Source organism: Lagopus leucura, unplaced genomic scaffold, assembly GCF_019238085.1.
Source record: "Lagopus leucura isolate 7727_CA_CO unplaced genomic scaffold, USGS_WTPT01 Super-Scaffold_100001, whole genome shotgun sequence".
Lineage (NCBI taxonomy): Eukaryota > Metazoa > Chordata > Aves > Galliformes > Phasianidae > Lagopus > Lagopus leucura.
This window is the reverse complement of record NW_024962262.1, coordinates 60,752,868-60,776,749: the sequence shown is the minus strand read 5'-3', so window position 1 is coordinate 60,776,749 and position 23,882 is coordinate 60,752,868. Positions and strand designations below refer to the sequence as shown.

The 23,882-nt window shown below is 37.0% G+C and overlaps 1 protein-coding gene across 3 annotated transcripts in view; it reads right to left on the bottom strand.

The window, feature by feature from the left end:
- CNKSR2 (connector enhancer of kinase suppressor of Ras 2) overlaps positions 1-23,882 on the bottom strand; it is a 205,352-nt gene that overhangs the window by 122,416 nt on the left and 59,054 nt on the right. For all 3 annotated transcript variants that reach the window (XM_042867255.1, XM_042867252.1, XM_042867253.1), the window contains exon 5: positions 10,785-10,826. In XM_042867255.1, coding sequence (XP_042723189.1) covers positions 10,785-10,826 — 42 coding nt within the window. The remainder of the gene's footprint in view (positions 1-10,784; positions 10,827-23,882) is intronic.

Sequence of the window (23,882 nt, the reverse complement as noted above, 5' to 3'; positions counted from 1 at the left end):
TAGAAACCTAGCGGACTTAATCTCTCACATGCAAAATGAAAAGTCCCACGCTATGAATTATTTTTTGCTGATTAAAACTGACTTTAGACTTGCTTTCACTACATATATTTCCTATTAATTGCTTTAAAAACTACTAAGCTTATGGAGTGTGGGTGAAAATAAGGTGGTGTGAATATTTGTCAAAAGGTGCTCCAGGAATACTGGATGCAAAAATCACCAAGTTACTATGATTGAAAAAAATATCTGCAATATACCTCTAGCATTCCTTAAAGATATTTTATTTAAAATCTTTTGACATCATTAATGTTTATAAATATGTAAAGGGTGAGCGTAAGGAGACTGAAGCCAGGCTTTTCTCAGTGAGATCCGATAGAACAAGGGGCAATGAGTGCAAGCTGGAACACAGGAGGTTCCACACAAATATGAGAAAAAACTTCTTCAAAATAAGGGTAACACAACACTGGTATGGGCTGCCTGGAGAGGCTGTGGGGTCTCCTCCTCTGGAGACATTCAAAGCCCGCCTGGTATATCTGATAAAGGTGTTCCTGATCTGGCAGGGGCACTGGATTAGATAATCTTTTAAGGTCTCTTCCAACCCCTGACTTCTATTACTTTTTTTCCATCCTAGACATTAATTCTGCTGCCCAATAGGATGGTATCTGGTACATTAGAAGCACAATAAATGAGCCACAGCAAAGTCTCTAACAGGGACTCTAGAGTTAGAGGATGTACTTTCAGATGAAGACTTCAGTACTATGACTTTTCTGAAATTTAAGCTCTCATTCAGTGGGAATGCATATACAGCTGGATTTCTAGGAAAAAAAAAATGATATTAAGGGGCAAAACGCTGCTGCATTTAAAAAAAAAAAAAAAAAACATCTTTTCTGCTTCATGCTTGTCCAGGTTGAGTACAGAGAAGCTCTAGAAATTCATTAAACGTTATCAGGTTTATTACCATATATTTGTATCATGTTAGTGGTGACTAGAAATAGCAAAAGAAAATTGAAAGTACAGAAAAAAATGAAAATAGAGTAAGTTCCTGAATTCTTTCAGTTTCTGATCAACAGAATTAAATCTTTTTCTTCTAAAAGAACACTAATGGACATAAGTGATTCAATAAAACAATATGCCATCAACTAATAGTCCGTGAAGACAGTTTCTCAAGAAACAGTCATTCAACATAATGAGACCTAATCACAACATTACTTGCTTAATAATTGTGGAAAAGCTTTGTCCAGAAACCTAATTTCATTAAAAAAGGTTTTGTTTGCTTCTGAGAACCTTCCTTTCCTTTGGAGAGAGAATGATGTTTATTGCAGGAGGTTTTTGAACTTAAGCTCACTGCTATTACATAATGAGCTGACATATTCATGTTCCCTAGACTTCCTGTATTTCACATATATTTGCATGGCAATAAAGGAATGAGCCTGATTTGTTTTTAATTAAGCTGGTCAAGAGATTTCAGAGTAGTATGTATTTTCTGTTTTGTCGCTCCAACAAAATGTATAGACCTAAGGAAAAAAGAAAGAAAAAAGAAAATGGGTTTGGGTTCTGCCCAACAACCCAAAACTTTCAGCTGACATAAGCAAATACCCAGCAACTCATTTTCTTCTGAAAGCGTAAGTCTGCCAATGTCAGAATTCCCACAGAATCTTACGAGTCTCTCTTAACTATTATATATTCAAATATCTTTGATGAAACAGTTTGTAGTTAGAGTTAGACTGCAAGCAAGATCAAGGGTCTATCAAGCTAGTGTGAAGGGTAACTACCAGAACTCTGAGCATGCGCAGAGCAAGGACAGCAAGGAGTACACTTGTGTGCAGTAGCTGTCCTCTCCTCCCTGAAAGAGCAGGTTCAGGGGCTGTCACTGAAAACACGACCAGAGGATGATACTGCCAAAACTATGCATTTTTCCTTGTCCTTACTTTCAGAAAAATCTCATTTAGGGTTAGTTTTATTTTGTTTTTGGAAGGTTGATTGTTTGCTTTGTTTTTCTTTTTCAGCCCAAGCAAAGTATCTAAGCTCAGATGACTCTGGAATACATTCAAACAGTACATATATGTCAGTTTATAACAAAACTTTATAGTAACTGGGAAAAAAAAAAAAAAAAAAAAAAAAAAGTGGGTCTGATTTTAGTTGCAGTCTGGTTCCTGCCTAAATTACTATTGTTAGCTTCATTGGCCAAGACTTTTTAATGTACTGATCAGCATAACATAGTATACAGAGGAAACTTCAGGAGTGTTCTCCATTCCAATTAGGAGTTCAATGACTTCTTCATGGAAAATGACAAGTTGCCCCCGCTCATCTTGAACCTCCCCAGAGAGTTGGGAACTTCCATAGCAAAGATGCTGCCATGGCACAAGAACAATATTAATTTAAAGGAGACATGTTTCTGCACTTAGAAAGTTCCCAACTAAATCACCTTTGACTTCTCTACAGCACTTTTCCTAAACGCTCCACTGCAGCTCATCAGGTTTATTCCACACATGTTGTTTGTGAGCTCAACTCAAGCAACTTCTCATTTTAAATCTAAAGTTACATTCAGTGCTCTAATTTTTCCCAGACTTCACTGTAGCATTCACTTTGGCAGAAGCGAATGGAACAAATTATGTAGGTGAGAGAAATGCTTAGGCTTTTTATTAATGATATATTCTTTGAGAGAAAGAAATGGACCGACATGCTTTCATATATGCTACTGAATTAATTTGAGTGGAAGAAAAGCACATCAACAGCATACATTTGTTGCTCAATTTGTTCCATATAAGACAACACTTTTCACCTTAGCTCTTCAGCACAAATGCATGCCTGTGATACAGCTTATGCTGCACTAAAATCTGATGTCAGCTCCTCTCCCCTTTTCTCTAAAGCGTTAGGTACCTTTTGCTTCTTTGGAAAACTAAATTTCTGATTGTGAAGACATCGTTAACAGGATCAGAATGCTAGATACTACTTTCATAACTTCTGATTCCCTACTGCAATATCATTTAGAAACATATGACTTTAGAAGCTAACAGACGTGTAAATACACTAAATTAATTTGGGGGCCATAACTGCTCTTCAGCCCTGGCTTGGACATCCTATTAATTCTTTGCAAGGATGAAAGAAAATAGTGTTACCCAAATTAACCTAGCTCTTTTCCATTCACCACTTTCTGGACTCCAGCAGAGAAAACAGGCTTCTCAGCAAGAGGTAATGAGTGAAAGAACAAGGGGAAAACTGCATCTCAGAAACCTACAGAAGATGCAGAGTTTTCTGCCATCCAGAGGGAGTGGGACAGACCCTCAAACACCAAGCAGCACTCCTGTGCTGTACAAGTAATGGAGCACTGGCAAAGGCTGCCCAGAGGCTGCAAGAAGATTCTGCAAATCTTCTTAGAGATTGGAAGACACCTGAGGATGCAGTCCTGGCACTCTGCTCAGAGTGTCACTGCTTGAGCAGGAGTTGGATCAGATGGACCCAGAGGTCTCTTCCAAACTCAATCAGTCAGCAACTCAGATATCATACTCGAATACTGCAGAGGAAAAACTGAATATTAAAGATTGTTAGTATGTCTGCCACTCATTATCCTCCTCAAAATACAAGTACAACTTCTATTGCTTGTACTGAAGACAAAAGAGGAAACTTTCTCAATGAATAAGATACAGTCCTAGGAGATAGCTCTGTGTGAGCAATGCAGATTCAGTGGTTAAGCCAAAATATATACACCTTTAAGCAATTCACACAGACATATTGAGAAAAAAAAAAAAAAAAAAAAAAAAGAGGGGTAGGTGTTCTCTGATATGCAGTGGAATCCACTACGGAAAACTTTGAAGAAAGTATCTCTACATGTCTATGTGCTGCATTTATACTTTTGGAGAAATAAATCCAAAAATGATGAGTAGCTAATAGATACAGTAAGATGCAGAGAAAAATGAGCATCCAATTACTCCTGTAAACATCAGCAGGAATTTAGAAATGCCTTGCCATTTTCAAGCTGCACTTAGCTTTCAGCATGTAAGACGTCTGAACAAAGGAAAACGTTTTGGCAAAGCCAAAAAAAAACAAAACAAAAAACAACCACCAACAAACAAGTTACAAAAGATTAACTGAGAGAAATGAGCAGATGATTACATTTTCTCCTTTTGTTACACAGCCCCTATTCTCACTATAAACCTTACAGTAATGGCTTCAGTTCTCTCTTGCAATAACTCATCACTTCACATTAGTAATAAATTCTCTCTTTATTCAGTAACAAACTTATAATTGCATATTATAGCTACAACACAGTTTCTACATGCAAAGCTAAAGGATTCAAAAGAGGATGAAAATATCACTAAAAAACATTTAATTGCGTGACAGAAATTCAATGGGAAACATTTTCTTCCACTTTGTAGATAACTACTTGAAAACCATACTTTGTACTTATGTTTTTGGACTGCAGTACACTCACTTCTTGCCATTTTCTTACAATTACTCCTTTCAGCTAAGGGGATGAGGACAAAAAGGTGACTGAATTGCTCTTGCATCTTTTGTGATTCTCTGTGGCTAATTCACTCTGCACCAGCAAAATTATGTCCATCTTCTGCCGTACAGTGGGAGTAGTTACGGACATGACTAGCTCGAAAAGCCTCCACAGGCCTTCTCCCTCAACTAGGGGAAATGGTTTTAAGTTGAAGGAGGGAAGATTTAGGTTGGATGTTAGGGGGAAGTTCTTTACTAGGAGAGTGGTTAGGCCCTGGAACGGGCTGCCCAGGGAGGTTGTGGATGCCCCGTCCTTGGACGTGTTTAAGGCCAGGTTGGACGGGGTCCTGGGCAACCTGATCTGAATGTGTATGTTTGGTGGCCCTGCTAGGCAGGGGGGTTGGAACTACATGATCCTTGAGGTCCCTTCCAACCCGGGTGATTCTGTGATTCTGTGAAGTCAGTCACCCATTATCTGTTCACTCAGGAACTCTATGTTCATCAAATATTTCTGGTGAAGCAAACAGACTTCTATTTGTTCCCGTATTTATCTTTATCCAGGCTGGTGACCAAACTTAAATCTATCCTGCCAAACAGTAGCAATACAGAAGCATCCTGGCTTAACGTTCCCAGAGCTGAGGGCAAGAAAAGAACCAGCCTCTTCTACAAGAAATCATAACAACATCATTCAAATGATGAGTGGGATGGCAGTGAGGCATAGAAATTCAGGGCAAAAGTCAGAAAAAATGTCTTCGTGATGTTAAGTTTAACATTTCAGAAAAAAAAAAAAAAAGCTTAACTACATCTTACTGAGATAAAGCAATACAAGCATTCAGAATGAAGTCTAACTAGTATGAATAAGACATACAGAATAATTATTTATCAATTAATATTGGACCAAAACATTTCTGGTACCATATGGAATACTGCAGTAATTGCAGCAATCTTAGAACCATCCATACCTACTCTACTATTTACAGATACATGAAGTTTAATTAGTAACTCAATCTTACTTTGGATGCAGAATTAGTGAGTTTTGCTGAACCTTTTCGCAAGGTATAGAACCTTGAAGGGAAGTGGGTGGTTACTTTTTTCTTTTTTTCTTTAATCAGACTATTAAAATGATACCTTTGACAGTGCATTCTTAGACAATTATAGCTCTATAACAAATATTCAAATTCAGTAGGCAGGACTGAATTATTAGCACTGTGGTTTCTCTACAAGCAAAAAGAGAACACCCTGATCCATTACTTGTTCTCTCCTTTTTCAGTTTAGTAACACAAGAGAAAATAATTTAAATAGCTCATGTTTTTCACAAACACCTTCTAATGCTGAAACACAATGGAAAGAACAGAACTAGGGGTGGGGTGGCAAAGCCCTTGGCTACAGCAAATGATGATAAGCCCAAGTCCAGCAGCTGTGGATGCAGAAACAAAAAAGACTTTTTACCCCCTGGAAGGCCTCAGATACAGAGAGACCTCCAGCAAGATACCTTGCCTCCAATGCCAACCCTCAAATGAGGTCTGGGAGGAGGTAGATCCTGGCTCCACCCCTCCTGGTCGCTCAAGTGCACTGCATGCAGCTGAGCTCCCCTGGGTTGGCCTGCCTTTCACCGGGTGCTCAATCACTGGTTCAAGCCGTAAATTTGCATTTCTGCTACACATCTGAATATTAATTTCATTCTCCAGTTCTCATTTCCACAGTTTTCCAGATTAAAAAGCTGCACCTTTTCAGGAAAAGCAGCATAATCTTCAGAAAATTAAGCTGAAAATTCAGTAAAAAAATATTATTAATCTGACTAGAACGTCACTTCTGCTTTCTATAATTAGTCCTTCTTATCTCAGTCTCAATTTTCATACTGCACTGTTTCATACTGATTGAACCACGTATTTCTATCTTACTGAGCACTGAACTGCTGGAAAGAATCCACAAATTATTTTTAAAAGACTTTAGAGCTCCATTCTGACTTTTGCGAACATCTTAACTCCCCAAATAAGCAGAACCGATACCTTTTTAAGCTTAGCTGTTTTCCATGCACTTTATCATCTCAAGATGAATTAATATTAAGATTCTGGATACAAAATGGCAACTCCCAATTTTAAAGAAAACAACCCATGGCTTATGTACTTCATATTTTGGCCAACTATATTTTAACTGATTCTTTTAAGTTATTTTTTTTTGCCATCTACTTTTGTTGGTGTTTTTTTCTGCTGACATTTATTCTGTGCTTACATTAACAAATTATAACAATTTCTACCATCTACTTATTTATTTGTTACATGGATTATTGAGCAAAAGGTAACATGGAAAAGAAACATACTGAGAAATTGGCAGTGATAGAAATACGAAGCATTTCTTTGTTGTCATGAATATTTCAGAAACAGAAATCTCTTAATGAGTAAAACCCAACATATTATTCCCACATACTTTTATGCTTCTTATTGCATGGCTTTTACAAATTAATTCACAGTAAAAATAATTTTAAGAAATATACAAGTCTTCAAAGTTGTTTTAACACACCTGCAATTCTAGGGCAGAAAATTTAAGTAGAAACTTGTTTTTTCCCAAATACACGTTCTTCCAACTTCTGTTTAGAATAAATAAACAAAACTGACATGGTTAATTTCTTAAAATGTCAGCTATTTTACATGTGACCTTTTTCTTTAGATCCATTTTATGTGTTCAGGTAAATAGCCTATTTTACTACTTAAGCTAATATCATGAGGGAAGACAAAATGATTTATGAAGTATTTGAAGATCCAATTGCTCAAAGAGTAAACAAAAATCCTTCTTGAATATAGGCTGGATTCATACTTTTCTGTCATCAGAGAGTACCATTTCTCTGACAAAAAGTTGACTTCAAAATAAGTTTGTTCACATTAAAACATGCTATCTATGGATAAGGTGATTCAGCAATCTCTCCACGTGAACTCCCACAGTTATCTCGAAGAAAGAGGACTTTCCAAAAGAAAGTACTGCTGTCAGAAAATGAACACATCAACTACTTTCTGGCCCTACCTAAAGCCAAACAATTTGTCATTTAACTAAGGATCTCGCCTGTTGTGCGAGATGTTGCCTACTTCACCATGCTTCCAAGGAAATAGAGAAGAGTGAGTGACTCACTGATGTTGGCAGTATCCACAGATGCATTTTGATAGCATCTGATTGATAGCAGCGTGGTCTCACATACCCCAGCTGTGCCCACACACCTTCTTGACCCCTGATTTGGATCAGGTGACAGGATGGGTGAGCACAACAGAGGCTCGTTCTGCTGGGAACTGGGCAGCAACTCCCTGAGAGTTGTGTACTTACAGCACTCCAGCCTCCGAACGATTGCACGTGAGCCTAAGAAAACACTTTTAAGCATGTGAATGAAGGATATGTTCAACCTGCTCTGAAGTAAATCTGCAGGACCGCTGATAGGTGACATGGACAAAAATAAACTACTTGTATCCAGCGATAGTAAAATCACAAATTTCTTGATGTCCTAAAGAATAAAAGTATATACCTATCTTTAATTTATTTTTATGCTGTAGCTACATAGGTAAAAAAGGATCTTTTAAAACTTCAAAAACTTTTAAAACTATACTTCCTTAGTGAGAAAAATCACAGAATCACAGAATTGTAGGGGTTGGAAGGGATCTCCAGAGATCATCGAGTCCAACTCCCCTGCCAATGCAGGTTCCCTACACCAGGTCGCACAGGTAGGCATCCAGGAGGTTTTGCCTTACAACAAGGGTTTCCATAGGCTAATTACACAAATTGGTAATCAGTTTTAAGTCATTGCCTTTTACTTTTGGGAGGAACCTTTTTTCTGTCACACTGTACATGAAATCATACAGGACAAACATGCAATTCTGAATTCAAGTTCCTCTGTAATTCACTCCAGCTACACATTGGTATGTGATCATTCAAAAAGTAGCTGGATGACATGCTAGTCAGACACGTCTGATATCAGCAGGAATTTGTGTTGTTTGCTAATAGGTAACATACTCAAACAGTTCGGTCTTAGAAACTAAATTATCTCTTTTTTGAAAATCAAAGTATATCGTATCTGTCTGAGTCCTTTCCATTTCTGCTGGTTTTTCCAGGTTTTGCATTCAAGATTCTTTCTATGCTTTTATTAAAATTTACTCTACTCTTTTGATATTGGAGAACCTTCTTATTAACATTCACCTCAAGGATACACAGTCTATAAAAAGAGATTTAAATTCTTAATCACTCTCTTGAACATCTTTAACCTGGTTTGCACTGCATTTACTGCTCTGCATGTGTGTGCATTCAAATATTTTGATATCCAATAAGATAACTACTGTCCTCTCTTCTTTGATACTGAGATAAAAGACACATGCTCGCTCTAAATATCAGGCTTTTTTCCTACTACTTTTTTGTTGTTGTTGTTGTAAACCTCTCTCTTACACTGATCCTCCCCTGATTTTCTAATAGGCAAAATTCACAACACCTTTTTCTGTCTTCCCAGAGGAGTTAGAGGGAACGGCGACTGCTTTCAATTCTATCATTAATCTTTTCATTTGCACTTCTAAAATATTCCCTTTCAAATTCAGAATCTGCTTTCAAAACTAATCTTTTAATTATTCAGACAGAGATTTTTCTCTTTCCTTGTTTGCTATTGTCAGCTTTTACTTCATGAAATTCCATCCATCAGTTGAAATGTAACATGATCAGAAACAATCCAAGTTATGTACAATACATACAAGTTAACTTTAACCCTAGGCAACAAGTATGGTGTTCTGCTCATGTTTCCTTGTCACCTTGAGCACTTACCAAAGAATGTAATTAAGCTCTCTACGATAACTTATGTGTCCACTTGTCACCACAAAGTGGTTGCTGTGGATTAAAGTAATAAGCCTGTGTGAGTCTGAATAACATAATGTCACTTCATCATTTGCAGTTATTTTTAATGTAACTGTAATGAAACCTGTCTCAGATTTGTCCATTCACATCTTAAATGAATCTCTCTTGGCTTCCTCAAAATTTTATGTTGGAGACTATATTAATTGATGCTTCATCAGCTTCAACCACTGCCAGCTCTCTTTCAAACTCTTTTTGCTAATTTGCAAATGTTATATACTGTATGTACATCAGATGTCAAAAATCTTGGCTCTTACAGCAGAAAACAAGCATGTATTGAAAATCAGGCTTTATATAATGGATTCAAACTTACAGTACTTCATTTTTTGCCAAGATTATGCAATTAAAAACTTCATTACTTAAATGCTTGCAGAGATCAGCCTAGCAAAGAAGATGATGTCAGCCTGACTAAAAATGTAAATTCCTTGTGTCCCACAGGGGAAAAATGTCAGTGTAACTTAAAATTACAAGGAGACATTTTACTCCACATCACTGTGAAATCAAATTGTCAAAAGCTTACAGAATTCAGATTGCCATGTATTTGATATGGGAGAGGTGAATAAAAAAGTGTAGCAACGTTACTGGAAAGTTCATGTTTTAAAATAAAGTATTTTTTTCTTCCTTAAACTCAGACCATAAGAGAAATAAGATATCAAAACCTATCTGAAAGTGAAATACAGTGAAAGGTAAAATATTATCATTTTCATCAGCTAAGTTACTTTATTTTTCACCCTTAGAAAATAAGGCTTCACATCTCTGTGAGACTCCACATTTCAGAAGCAGGGTCAGGGTTAACTTGATACTCACTAAACCACCAACAGAACATGAAAGGCAATTTAGTATTTAATACTTAGGTGTTACGTCATCTCAGTAGTTTTCACACAAGATTTCTCAAACTTTCTTCTCTCCATCCCCTAAAGTGTCAGCCTTTCCAAACCATTTTATATTCTGGTGTTTAAGTGCTGACAAATTTCAGCTGTTTTATTTGTTATGAATAGCAGTAGAAAATCTGGGAATAGACTATTGTATTTATGCTGAGAATTCAACAGGAAAGCTCTGCTTTAATCTTCTTATCACTAGACTAGCTCAGTACTCCTAGGAGTGATGAATAAAGGAAGCTATGTCACTAACATTTACATATGATATCATATAAGACTAGAAAACAGCTCTCTAAAAGGAAATCTCATTCTTCAAAATCATTTTCCTAACCATGTTTTACAAACAACAGATCGGCATGAACCAGCTTAAAACATAAGCCACTACAAAGCTGCTGGCTTCTCATATGTCAAGCTTGGTTTTCCTAGCAATCATTACCTATTCATACTTATTTCCAAATATTCAGCAGTCAGTCATATGCAGACTAGCTCATTATCACACTGGCAATACACGGAAAAAGTACAAAACACACAGAGATAGAATCCCATTTGTTCAATGCAAGTACATTTATTAATAGAAATCCAAAAACGACTTACCACATGAAGAATTTTATTCTCTGTTTCATACACTGTGCAATCCTGAAAAAGTAAAGCAGAAAAGACAGGTTAGATTGATCCAATCAATCACCATTCCTAGATTTATTCTTGAAAAGAATTAAATAAAACTGAAATGGGTTGAGGATGAAACAAAAGATTTCAAAGTCTCAATTAGAATGGAAAGATTTATATAACAAAAGAGTGAAGCCAGCACCAAAGGCAGAGGAAAATGTACTCTCTCTGCAAGTAAATGAAACGGGAGAACTGGCTTTAACAGACATAGAGCAAACAGGTACTCAAGTTCTTTGCCTCAGACTTCAGCAGAAGCAGTAAGGCTTCCCACTCCTCCATATCCCCAAACCTCTAGCTGGGGGGGGGCGGGGGGGGGAAATCAAAAACTTCCTCTGTAAGAGTGGAGCAAGTTAGAGACTGTCTCATGAGACCGAATGTGTACAAGTCTATGTGGCTGGACAGTATGCATCCCAAGATCCTGAAGGAACTGACTGATGTGGTTGTGGTACAATTCTCATCATATTTTAAAAGTCTTGGCTATCGAGCAAAGTCCCCCATGACTGTAAAAAGGGAAACATCACTCTCATTTTTAAGAAAGGGAGAAAAAGAAAGCCAGGAAATGATACACCTGTGAGCTTCACATCTGTGCATGAGAAGATCACAAAGCTGATCCTCCTGGAAGCAGTATTAAGGCACATGTGAGATAAAGAGGTGATCTGTGACAGCCAGCTTTGCTAAGGGCAGACTGTGCCTGACCTTTGATAGCCTTCTGTGATGCAGTGACAACACCAGTAAACAAAGGAAAAAAAAGTTGAGGGAGTTGGACTTAATTCAGCTTGGAGAAGTGAAGGCTCTGGGGAGACCTCACTGTGACCAGTACTTGAGGGTAGCTTATGAACTGGAGGGAGACTAACTTTTTAAAGGGTCTGATAGTGATAGGACAAGAGGGAATGGTTTTAAACTAGAAGAGGGAAAATTTGGATTGGATGTTAGCTGGAAATACTTTACTCAGAGGATGGTGAGGTGAGGCGCTGGCACAGCCGCCCAGAGAAGCTGTGGTGCCCCATCCCTGGAGGCGCTCAAGGCCAGGTTGGATGGGGCCCTGGGCAACTGAGTTGATGGGGGGCAGCACTGCCCACGGCAGGGGCTGGGTGGGCTCTGAGGTCCCTTCCAACACAAGCCATTCTATGATTCTACAAGGTCTGTTGGAGCCTGTATGCACTACCCAAAATGTGGGGCTATTTTTCTAAGAGGATTAACAGATGGAAAGCTCAGGGCTGTCAGTTTTTCTGACAGGCCAAGTCTCAGCAGATATAGTAAAGTGGAAATACAGGAATTAGTAAGGAAATGAATACATGAAATGCAACCAACACTGGTGAAAGAACTGTCTTTTCTAAGTTCACAGGGTGCGACAGCTGTGTGGTGATTTGTACACAGTTTAGGATAGATGCTTTATATCCTACCCAATAACTCACTTGAAAGATCTAACTAAGGTTCCACGCTGTAAATCCTTTCATTTTTTATCAATTTATCCTCTTTGAAAAACAAGTTTGTTATATGCAACTCTTTTAATAATGAATTTTTAGTCAATGAAATGTTTCTAGTGTTAGGTAAGAATAGCCAATATGTTCTTAAGCTTTACCTAAAACAACAATGCAGAAGCAGCAAGTTTATCAAGACATTCAGGAAACATTTGCCAGTAAGTACAGCCAAAAAGAAAATCTAAATCATTTAATTACATGCAGATAGCAGTGATATATTTGCAATCTCAGTAGCAAAATGCACATTTCATTGTTATACATGGAAGGGCACGTAGCATTTTCAATCTGGATATATCTTGTGTTCTGCACTGATTCTTATGAATAATTTTTAAAAAAAAAAAAAAAAAAAAAAGACTGTAACACATATTGCAGGGAAAAAAAAAAAAGGCGCTTTTAGATAGACGTAATTATTTCATTTGTAATGAAAAGTTTACTATAAATTTAATATTCAGCTTAAAGAGGATACTGCTTGAGAACTCGCACTACTAAGGGAAGGAGTTTAAGAACCCAGACTCCATAGAGGTTCATTACAACTAGGAAGTGAATAAGGGAGAAACACTGTTACATGTACGCACGCGTAAAGGAAGTTAAAAACCTGCTTACTTCTGATAAACCAAGAGTATAAGTAAAAAACATTTCTGAATCTCCCAATGACAGGAAATCAAGTAGAAAACTTCCCAGGCATCTAGAGTCTGCATGGCGCAAGTGGCTTCACCCTGAAATCCCATCCTTATCGCACAGTGTATAATCAATGGATATCAAGATGTTATAATCACAAAATAAACAAGAGAGTTAGGCGAAGTGGACTATGATAACAAGAGAGAATAAATGGAAGGCTTACCCTTATGCTGGGCTCACCCACAAAACACCAGAAGGTGGGATCTCCAGACAAGATCCTTCCCCACTGGTAGCCAGCTCTTAAATAGGTCTAGGAGAGGTGCAGCCAGGCTCCACCCCTTCCGGCAGCACAGGTGAATTGCCTTCAGCTGTGCTCCTCTGGCTGACTCATGGCTCGCCTCAGGTGATCAGTCAGACGTTCAGGCCATGACTCAGCAGTTCCCATACACACAGCTATCAACAAACACAGAGTTTGGGAAAACAAATTGCTAATAGAGTTCATCGCATATAGGACTGCTGATTTTTGATGCTACCTCCTTATTTTCAGTCAAGAAAAAAATTGTTAAGTAGGTAAGAGAATAACTGGAGGAAAGCAAACAATGCTTCAGTAAAACAATTCCAAAATATGCCTTTTTCATTAAGAAATGGCATGCAGCTAAACATAATTCAAGCCTGAACTCAGAAAAAAGTGCAGGAATGCAAAGATCCATGCTACCACAGCCTAGAGCAATCCTGAAGTCTGAGATTCAAAGAAACCTACAGAATGTCACCAAGTGGACCTCTGTATCATAGCAAGCTTGTTTCAACTTCCCTCAGCCATCCCTGGAGACAAGGGCTGAGATAGTTTTTGAATGATCCCAAGAGCAAAACCTACACATAATTTTCTTTCAAAGTCAACAGTTTATTTCTCCCTGGATTTTTATTATTATTATTATTTTTTATTTTTATTTATTTATTTTTAAGTCATTACACAGTTTTGTGCTTTATCTTCAAGCAAGTGTTATGGATAATTGGGCTCATACTCTTCAGATATCACTTAGGTAGAACAATGAACTTATTTTTTTACTGGAAGTCTTCACTCTTTACAATTATCTTTTTTTCATATCCATTTCATTTCAACTGAAAATGCTTAATGCACTTGAAAACAACAAAGAGAGCCACTAATTATGCAATTAGAAATAATTTTTTCTTTTAATAGCATACTACCCTCAGTAAGAGGACAACTCTTCCTTCCAAACCTTGACTATTCCTGAAGAATCTTCTTAAGAATCTGTTTACTCACAGTACCGCAAAAATATAGTTATGGTAAGAAACAGACCATAAGTTTAACATCAACTTTTTTCTACTTCAGAAAACATGGAGCACACACACACACACACACACACAAAAAAAAAAAAAAAAAAAAAAAAAAAAAAGCAAAGTTTTCCTTCTATACAATTATTTGCTATTCAATTAGTGGAAGAATACTGCGATTAACCCTGAACTCAAACATGCAGTTACAACAAAGAGGAGCTGTTTTGCTTTCACCTGTGCCTTATGTGAAACATGCATATTCACTGAAAAGTTATAATGAAAGCTAAGCTATTTCATCTTCACCTAACCAATCAAACACAACTTCAGCTCAAACAGCTGAAGAAGAATACTGTCTCCTCAGTGCACGTCACAGAATCATAGAATGGCCTGGGCTGAAAAGGATCATAATGATCATCCAGTTTCAACCCCCGTGCTGTGTGCAGGTTCACCAACCACTAGACCAGGCTGCCCAGAGCCACATCCAGCTTGGAATAAACATTAAAAAAAAACCAACATAATAGAGGGTGTTGCTAACAAAGCAAGAGATGCCACTCTTTTCCTTATGCTACAAACTGTGTGCTAACTTACATTTACTAAAGATGTAGTCAAATATTGGCCATTAACAGTTTCAGGCAGGAAAAATGGACAGTTCTGTCAGCAAAGAAAGAGGATTAAAAGGGGAATATAACGGCACAATTTAACTGCTAACATGAGGTTTTCACGGTCACTCTTTGCAGCTCTAATTTATGCATCTAAAGTGTCACAGGGTGCTTTTGGGCCCTTTCTTTACAGAGATAGAAGGAAATAAGCTGAGGCAGTAATAAAAAGGGAAACATAAGGTCCAAAGATGGAAGATAAAGGAAAAAAATGCAAAAGTGAAAAACAGCAAAAACAAACAACAGTAATCAACAACAAGGTTTTTCTGCACTTCCAATTCCAAAACTTGCAAAATTTCAAAACTTATTTGCAAAACTAGCGAGACATGCTACAGTGTAACTGAGATGCATCACTTACATTGTGTTTTTTCCAGAACTTTTGAGCTTCACAGCCACGATTCTATATTATTTCTACAAAAAGTTGGATTTTATCATGTCCCTAGGTAAGAATTATTACATACACTTACAATTAGATCAACTGAATTAAAGTAGCACTGACTGGTGACAACGCTTCCAAATGCATATATCTCACCCCACTGTTCCTCAACTATGCTAGTACAACTCACATGTGAAGTAACCTCTACAAAATGCAATAGTTATAGATTATTTTTCTTTTTTAAATCAACGGTTACAATGTTTTATTTTTCTAATTTCTTTCCTTCTCCTCTTGCTACTATTTTTATGTTTTCAAACTTCTATCTTAGTACGTCTCAGAACTGGGGAACTGGGTCAGCTAATTATACTGACAATTTTCTTTGGTCCTTTTCTTTCCATCAAAGTTGATTAAATCTCAACTCAGAACGTGAAATACAGAGGTCTAGAAACCTGCCAACTCAAATTACTGCTCATGCATCCCAAGCAAGTGGGATCTGGAGCTGGAGATCGTGCAGTTCTCCAGTACTGTAACTATGAGACAAATTTCAGAATGAAACACTTCTATTTGTGCATGTATATAATGTACATTTATTTATATGTCTGAGTAAGCATCGCATCAAATTATCCATTGCAATTAACTGCCAAGCACTTCTCAGGGTACTTGCAAAATACTGTTTTGAAAACATAATGATCCTTACTGTTATTATTGGTTTGTCCACATATTGTAGGCATCTCTGGCACTGCATTCTTTTTGGCAGTCTCTAGTTCCTATAAACTCCACAACTTAAGTTCAGAATAAAGTTATGCTAGTTCAGAATATAAAATATGCATAGAAATGTTCAGGAACAGGGAGAATTGCAAAAAGATGTGTATTTGTTCTTTCAGCAACAACTCAGAAATGGCTCAGCACTTCTAGACGAGAGTGTGCAATAGAGCTGTATCGTTATTGCTTCACTGTATTTCACTGTTCTTCAGATCAGTGACTCAGTTATTCATGTATATACCCATCCTCATTAACTTTTTCCTTCAAGGCAGGGAAATCTCCTAAGCAGAGCAAGTACAAAAGCATGCGATTGCCAATGACAAAAATTTAATCTCCTGATTCTCTGATAACATAATAGCCCAAGCAAATATTTTGTGAATTTGCATTACTGGAGCATTGCCTGGAAGAATCTGTGTGGTGCTTGCTACAGAGGTGGAGTCAAATGGAAAAAAGGTCGCCATGAGAGCATTCATTTTCAAAGCAGCTTTTGAGTTGCTTCTGATGGAGCTGCTCCATTGTCTTCTTCACATGTTTTTCTCCACAGTCCAGCTGAATTTCCATGAAGACAGTATATGTGTGTGTATCACACAGGTTTTAGCAGTCTTCCAGTAACAAAATACAGGCAAGATTAGGAGCATAATTTTTTAAATGGCAGTGAAATCACTTCAGAAATGCATTTTAAATAATCAGTTCTATATTTTTTCCATGTCTTGTTTTAAGATGGCAACACTTAGATTTCATGTATTGCTTAAAAACAGATGTCTGATAGTATTGTTGTCGCCATTATTTTGAAGTCACGCAAAATATTCTGAAGTATGTAACTCTGATTCTCTATTTCTAACAAAAATAATGAATTACATGATTGCTAAAAGATAGTTCAGGCCCTCATGCACTGCCAAACCTTTGGTATAAAATCTCTCTTGAGCAATGTAGCCATTGGCTGGAATTAAGTCAAGCCATCATTTAAATCCCTTTGCTTCTCAAATTGATTAAAACTGTAACTGAATCCTTTAATTCCAGTGTATGTCAAATGGATGGTCTGTTAGTCCTGCTACTTAGAACAATAAGAAATAATTGAGAATGCTCAGATCATGACTTTCAGGCCCTTCTGGCTCTCCACATCTTCCAAAATATGTGGTTCTGTCTTCCAGAAGGTCTCTTTGAGCCCCAGCTCCAGACAACTTGTGTCATTGGCTCTAGGAAGGCTCGTTTGGCTTGAACTCCACCCAGTTCATTTATGGCAGGAAAATGATAAGACTGATGTTTATTGGAACCTTCACTGGATGTTTTCACAACAGTTCTTAGTAATTATGATAAAGCCTAAAGCTTTGCCAACACAAAAACAGCAAAAGCTTCACAGTCTTCATAGTAGATTTTGTTATCGTTACCCTTTATTGCTTTTTTTGGACTGAGACAATAGTAAATGATTTTGAAATAGGTACAAGATAAGGTAGATGCAATCAATTTAGTCCTCAACTACTAAAAACAGAAAATGCGTGGAAAATATTTCTAATGCAATTGATTACAGAATTAAACAATGTCAGCTTTGAAACAATGAACTTGATCAATACAATATAGGCTGTGTGGTAAAGATGTTACTGTGTCCCGTGAGTGAGAACTGAAGGATATTAGGGAATTCCTAACGTGCAATTTACAGGTATAATTGAGTAATTATTGGAATAATAAAACACAAATTGGCAGCAATACAGATCTGTTCAAAACTCTTCCTCCAAACTACCCCCCACAAAATCCAAGAAATCAAACCCTTTAAATACTCCCAAACCAAAAGAAGCTGGAAAGCAGGTAACATTCTCCTCTGCTAACAGGCAAAGAATTAAGAGCATGACACATTTACAGCTTTCCTAGTCTGATGCTTTATCATATCTTTGATTTTAAGAGGTCTAGCAGGGCTTTGGATGAAAAAGATACAGGCTTCGGGACAGTGACATTACACATGCCTGGAACAAAGGCAGGGTTGAAGAGCAAGAGGAAACACATTTCTCTCATCTCACTGCCTAAAATGCAATAGAAGGCTGCTCTTAAGCTTTGTAGCAACCCAGCATTTGCACAGGCAGTCCTTGACAGCTGCCATATAAACTTAAGTTTTAAAATTACACAGTTTATAAATAAAATGTATATATATATATATATTTAACAAGTGGACTTGTAAGTGGAATATGGTGCTTTCTCTGAGTTTCTTTCTGCTGAGCTGCTCAAAAAATGTCTCTCATCATGGCTGTTCCTCCTCCAGACTGCCACAGCCCAGGGAGCTCTACCCTTAACCCTCCCATCTTCTGCAACCTCTTCACTATTGCTCAGCACCTCCTAAAAATCATGCTGCTTTAATTATCATCTCTGAGTAGATGAGTCACAGAGCTCTCGTCCCTTCTGTTCACATTCCCAGTTTAGAATCTCCTCCTGGATATTTGCCACTAGCCCTAGCACAATATGCTGAAAAGCTGAAATCGTGTTTCTTCCCAAATCTTCCCTGCTTCCTCCTTCTTTGCCTATCTCTGTCAACAATTCCACCACCTGATGTCCCACAAGCTCACAACCTGGGTGCCATTTCCAACTCCACCTCCCACACAAATCCTGTCAATTTTCTTCCCACTGCCATTCAGAAATATTTTTTCTTTTCCACTTATGCTGCAATTATTCAATCCCTGCAGCTTCTTGACACTGAGTCCATGGCATCCTGCTCTGTTATTACTCTCTGCCTCTCTACTTTTAACCCAGAGCTCACCTATGTCTACAGCAACCCATGCTGTCTGTCTCCCATCAGAAACATACCTAAAAAATGACAGAGATGGGAGAAAGCAGATTGGTGAGCACACACCATTTAAGATACTAATGGAAGAGGAAAATATCCCTATAGTGAAAAATATAATGCCAGCTATTAAATCAACGCTACATAAGAAGATATTCCCTATGCAACCTACACAAAAGCGTGTAAAACTCCAGAGTCTTTCCATGATTTAATGAAACTGCTCTTTTTTCTTCTTTTTTTTTTTTTTGAAGTTCACAGCCCTTGTGTACAAACTAATAGCAATTACATAGCTTACCGAGTACAAAGAATTGCTTTAACGTTATTTAAACAATCTGCGTGGAGTGGCACCTATCACCATAGCAACAGAATGCTTCATGTAAAAATTTAACACAACTTACATAAATCACCCACAGATCAAGGAACTACTGGGAAAAACTGCTCTCTGGATTAATAGAGATGCAACGTGGGCACTGAGCTCTTTTCTTCCAGATTTCTGAAATCATTTTCCATTTCCATTTACTTCTGCCTTACGTTCTATGAAAAGCATCATCCTGCTTTCCCTTGAGATCTGGTCACATATTAATTCTTAAGTACCATAGAATCATTAAAGTTGGAAAAGACCAGTAAGATCATCTAGTCCAACCATTAACCCACCTGCATATAATCACATTTCTTCCAACACTGTTTCTAAAACAAACTGGCAATCTATTAGGTCAGAAATTCTAGCAAGCATTTCATAACTAGGTAAAGGCACACTGACACCTGCTCATCTATCTTGCTAGATTCCAAGTGCTCTCACAGTTTAAATTGAATTTCACTTCAGGATAATTCTTCTACTCAAAGACATTCGCAAGAGGTAAAAAGAATCCACTGAAACTATCAACAAATGAGAGGTTGACAACCAGGGTAAAAATGCTTCAAATGAGAAAAAACAACAACAACAAAGTAAGAGCACACCTTATTCCACACTTCTAATCCAGAAAAATTAGTGTCAAGCATTCAAAATGAGCTCTTTCATTACTGACATGCCAAATACAGTTTCTAGTGGAAGGTGTTCTGCAGTTTTTTTTTCAATGTCACCTGCAAAATCATTTAGAGGTAAATAATTTTAGGTTTTTTTACTTCTGTTTTTCCTTTAGGATTCTCATTATAAAGAACTGTGGTTTATAAAACAAAATTGCAGCAAAATACTTCATAGTGCCTAGGTGGTTATTCTGCCAACAGAGAAAATAACTGAACTTGAGAAACATAATGGTATTTAGGAAGATGGCATTTCAGGCTCAGCTATGACTCAAACGTTTCACACTGGATAATCTGAAATTCTTCGTGTGTTTTTAATGGATTTAAGGAAACAAACACAAATGTATCTCACATGACCTCCCTGAAATAAAGCTTGACCTCACACTTTTCATGACCAAAGCTTCTGCTGGCTTCCTAGCAACGCAGTTTCTGTAATTCACCAGACTGAAGTGAAATCCTGCTTTGTAACACCTGCTTACAGATACTACACCATCTCTGGAAAAGGAAAAATCAGAGTTCCTGAAGCAAAAGTAGTGAAAACCATTTTTACTCATCTAATTAATATAATCTCAATCCATCATCGTTAAGGATTAAATTCAGCTTTTGCAAAGAACTACAGACAAAGCATGGCATATCTCCTATCTGCCCCTAGCTGAATGGAAAACAGTGATAGCACTCAACAAGTGCAGGTGCAGTGCCCATATAAATCAACTTAAGGAAAAAAAAATAAAACAGGTTTTATTTAAACGCAATGTATGAAACGCCTGAAAACACTTTTCCTCTACATCCAAACTTGATCTCAGTTTCCATTAACTTACAGCCACTTTCCATCAAGTATGAATAAACCCAAGCTGTCCTTGACTCTTTCACTATCACCTTACCTTGACCCATTCAGGCTCTTTTCCTTATAAAAATTCAATAGTTACACTGGTTTACCAGAATATGCTGAATCAAAAAGAGTACCCTTTCTTCCACAATTTATTCTGCCTCTTTTTGTTTCATTTTTTTTTCCTCCATTGAGAGAGTCTGTTAATCTAAAAAATCTTCTAAACAAATAAACAAAGAATAAGCCAACACATTCATATTTTCTAGTCACTAAGCTTCTTATGTACTCAACAATCTTTTTTTTTTCCCTCCTCCAACCACGAGGCAAATTATTTCTGATAGAATTTCATATCCCTATATACTATTATTAAAGTTTTAACCTTTGATCTACTCCCTGCCTAATTCCATTTCAGAGAAACACTCCAAAACATAAATAAAAAGACAACAATCCACTAGTAAGCAACTTGAAAAAAATATATATATACATAGAAAAATTGCAGAAATAAGCCACCACATTCAGAAAAGGGCATCTATGCCCACTAGGCATTTATTAATTTATTTTTACATTAAATTACAAATGAAATTTTCTGTCAAAGCGTGCTCTGGAGAAATAAGCTACTCTTACTTTGAAAAGGAGGAAAACATTGCTAAAGACTACAAATTGAAGATGCTTTGATAAACAAAAACAATTTTCATATTTGAAGCAATCCTTTAAATTCCTCTTTACCTTATACATAATACATTGACTTCTCCAGGTGAATAAGTAACCGCATGTGATAATACACATTCTGGAACTTGCTTATCAACAGCACTTGGAGGATACAAGGTCAGTTTAAATTTCTGTCAGCATGATTTTCAATAAGTTACAACATTCTTATTGGAATATCATTTTGATCATATGTTCAAAAGGCAGATGTTGCCTTGGTACTGTTTTCTGGTAGGACTTTTTTGTTCAGTTTTTAACTTCACACCACACTTGTTTATCTACCCACTTGTACACTTATCCTCCTACTTGCACACTTACCAGAAATGGGACAATTTGTATAAACTGTGTACTATGCATACATACTTCAAATTCCAAAACTGTAGCCTCCTTTTTCTTAAAAAAAATGTGGGCAGGAATTATTACTAGTAGAATAACAAAGATTTCCTGAATGCATCTGTTAACAAAGTTGGAGTAGAAGGAAGAACTTCAAAAATTTAAATTAAAAAAAAAAAAAAAAAAAAAAAATCAATTTTCATGTACAGTTTTGCTTCTGAACACCAACAAAAGCATAACAGGTGTAATAAGAAGCTAATCAAACATTCACACTACTTAACTACTGAAGCCCTTTTATTAGTTAAAGAAACCTATGGTAATTAGCTACTTAGCATGACCTTAAGTTCAATGTTTTAAAAATATATTTATCAAGTCCTTAAAGTCCTTAAGAGCTAGGATGGCAAAAAGTGAGGAATCATGATAGAAAAGAGATACTTTGTAACAACATTCCTATTACGAAGGATATTAACTTCCCTTTCAGTATATTTGATACTATCCCAACAATGCTAATAGAATCATTCCATATGATACATTTCTATTCTGAGTGTTGGGCTCCCAGTACAAATTGAGACATGGAGCTATTAATCAGAGGGCTGGAACACCTCCCCAACGAAGACAGGCTGAGGGAGATGGGCTTGTTCAGCCTGGAGAAGAGAAGGCTGCGGGGTGACCTCATTGCAGCCTTTCAGTACCTAAAGGGAGCCTACAAACAGGAGGGGAATCAACTCTTTACAAGGGTAAATAATGGCAGGACAAGAGGAAGTAGTTTTAAGCAGAAGGAGGGAAGATTTAGGTTGGATGTCAAGGGGAAGTTCTTTACAGAGAGAGTGGTGAGGTGCTGGAACAGGCTGCCCAGAGAGGTTGTGGATGCCCCGTCCCTGGAGGTGTTCAAGGCCAGATTGGATGGGGCCCTGGGCGGTCTGGTCTAGAATTAACTGTGGAGGTTGGTGGCCCTGCATGTGGCAGGGGGTTGGAGATTCATGATCCTTGAGGTTCCTTCCAACCTGGGCCATTCTATGATTCTACTAGCAACAGTCCAATGTAGAGAGCTACTAAAGAGCCCTAAATTTAATAACCCATCAGAAAGGAGGGTGACATTAAGAGTGAAACCACAGCAAGTACTTGTCCAACACTATCTTACTGCCTTAAGGGGAAGAAAACAATAATCCTAAACCAAAATAAAACAGCATAGAAGCGTAGGATTAGTGTGAATGCAAAACAGGTTACAATAATAATTTGCAGTGCCCTGAGGGACCTGTTCTCAGAGGCAAATTAGGTGTTCGGCAACATGCAATGCACACAGAAAATGAAATGGTTAAACTCAAGTATGTGCCATGCTGCACTATTCCAAAGTTGATTCCTAAGTAGGTATTATAAATCCAACTTTAAATAATTATTTAAAGGTTAAAGCACAGACTTACAATTGATTTTCTTAGACTTTATTCTTTGAATAAAGAACTGTATTTCTGCTACTTTTTTTCTTCATTATCATTGAGTACTTACAAATGAGGGAGGAGGGGGACAAGAAATGCCTTAATTCAATGAAGAAACATTGCAATTAGCCTTAAAACATGCGAAGTGTTACAAACAAAGCCAAATTAGTTCCAGCTTCCCTCCCCCCACCTTGACTTCTCATTTTTGGTTATTAATTCTTAATGTTGACTATAAGCAAACAACACAAAAATCAGCTCTGAATCTTGCAAGTGTTTAGTTACTGTAGGGAATACCAGTGTTTTATTTTTATATTGTATGAATATCTTTGAAAAAATTCAGAGGTATAAGAAAACATGCAGACTATTTCCTCTTAATACGTACTTTATAAAAATCTATTCTTAACTAGTGTAAAAAACATTTGTATCATTGTCTTTTCAAGGTTTTTCATAAACTCAAAAAAATTATAAATTAAATTACAAATTGCTATAAATTAATGAAATACTATGAGATACTTCATGTACAAAAGAAATTGAGCTCTAAGACAAAAAAAAAAACCTGCTAAGGTGATATCAAAACATTTTGTTTTAAGCATTTAGCCTTAAGAAAGTATAATGAGGATTTTCAATGTGCTCAATGATCATACAGAAGAAAAACTCAAAGACAATTTGAAATGCTATGCTGGAACACATTCGTTTTAAGTAGAGATCAATCCACATGTGTTTGGAGCTAGTAATGGAATTTTTCATTATCATTCT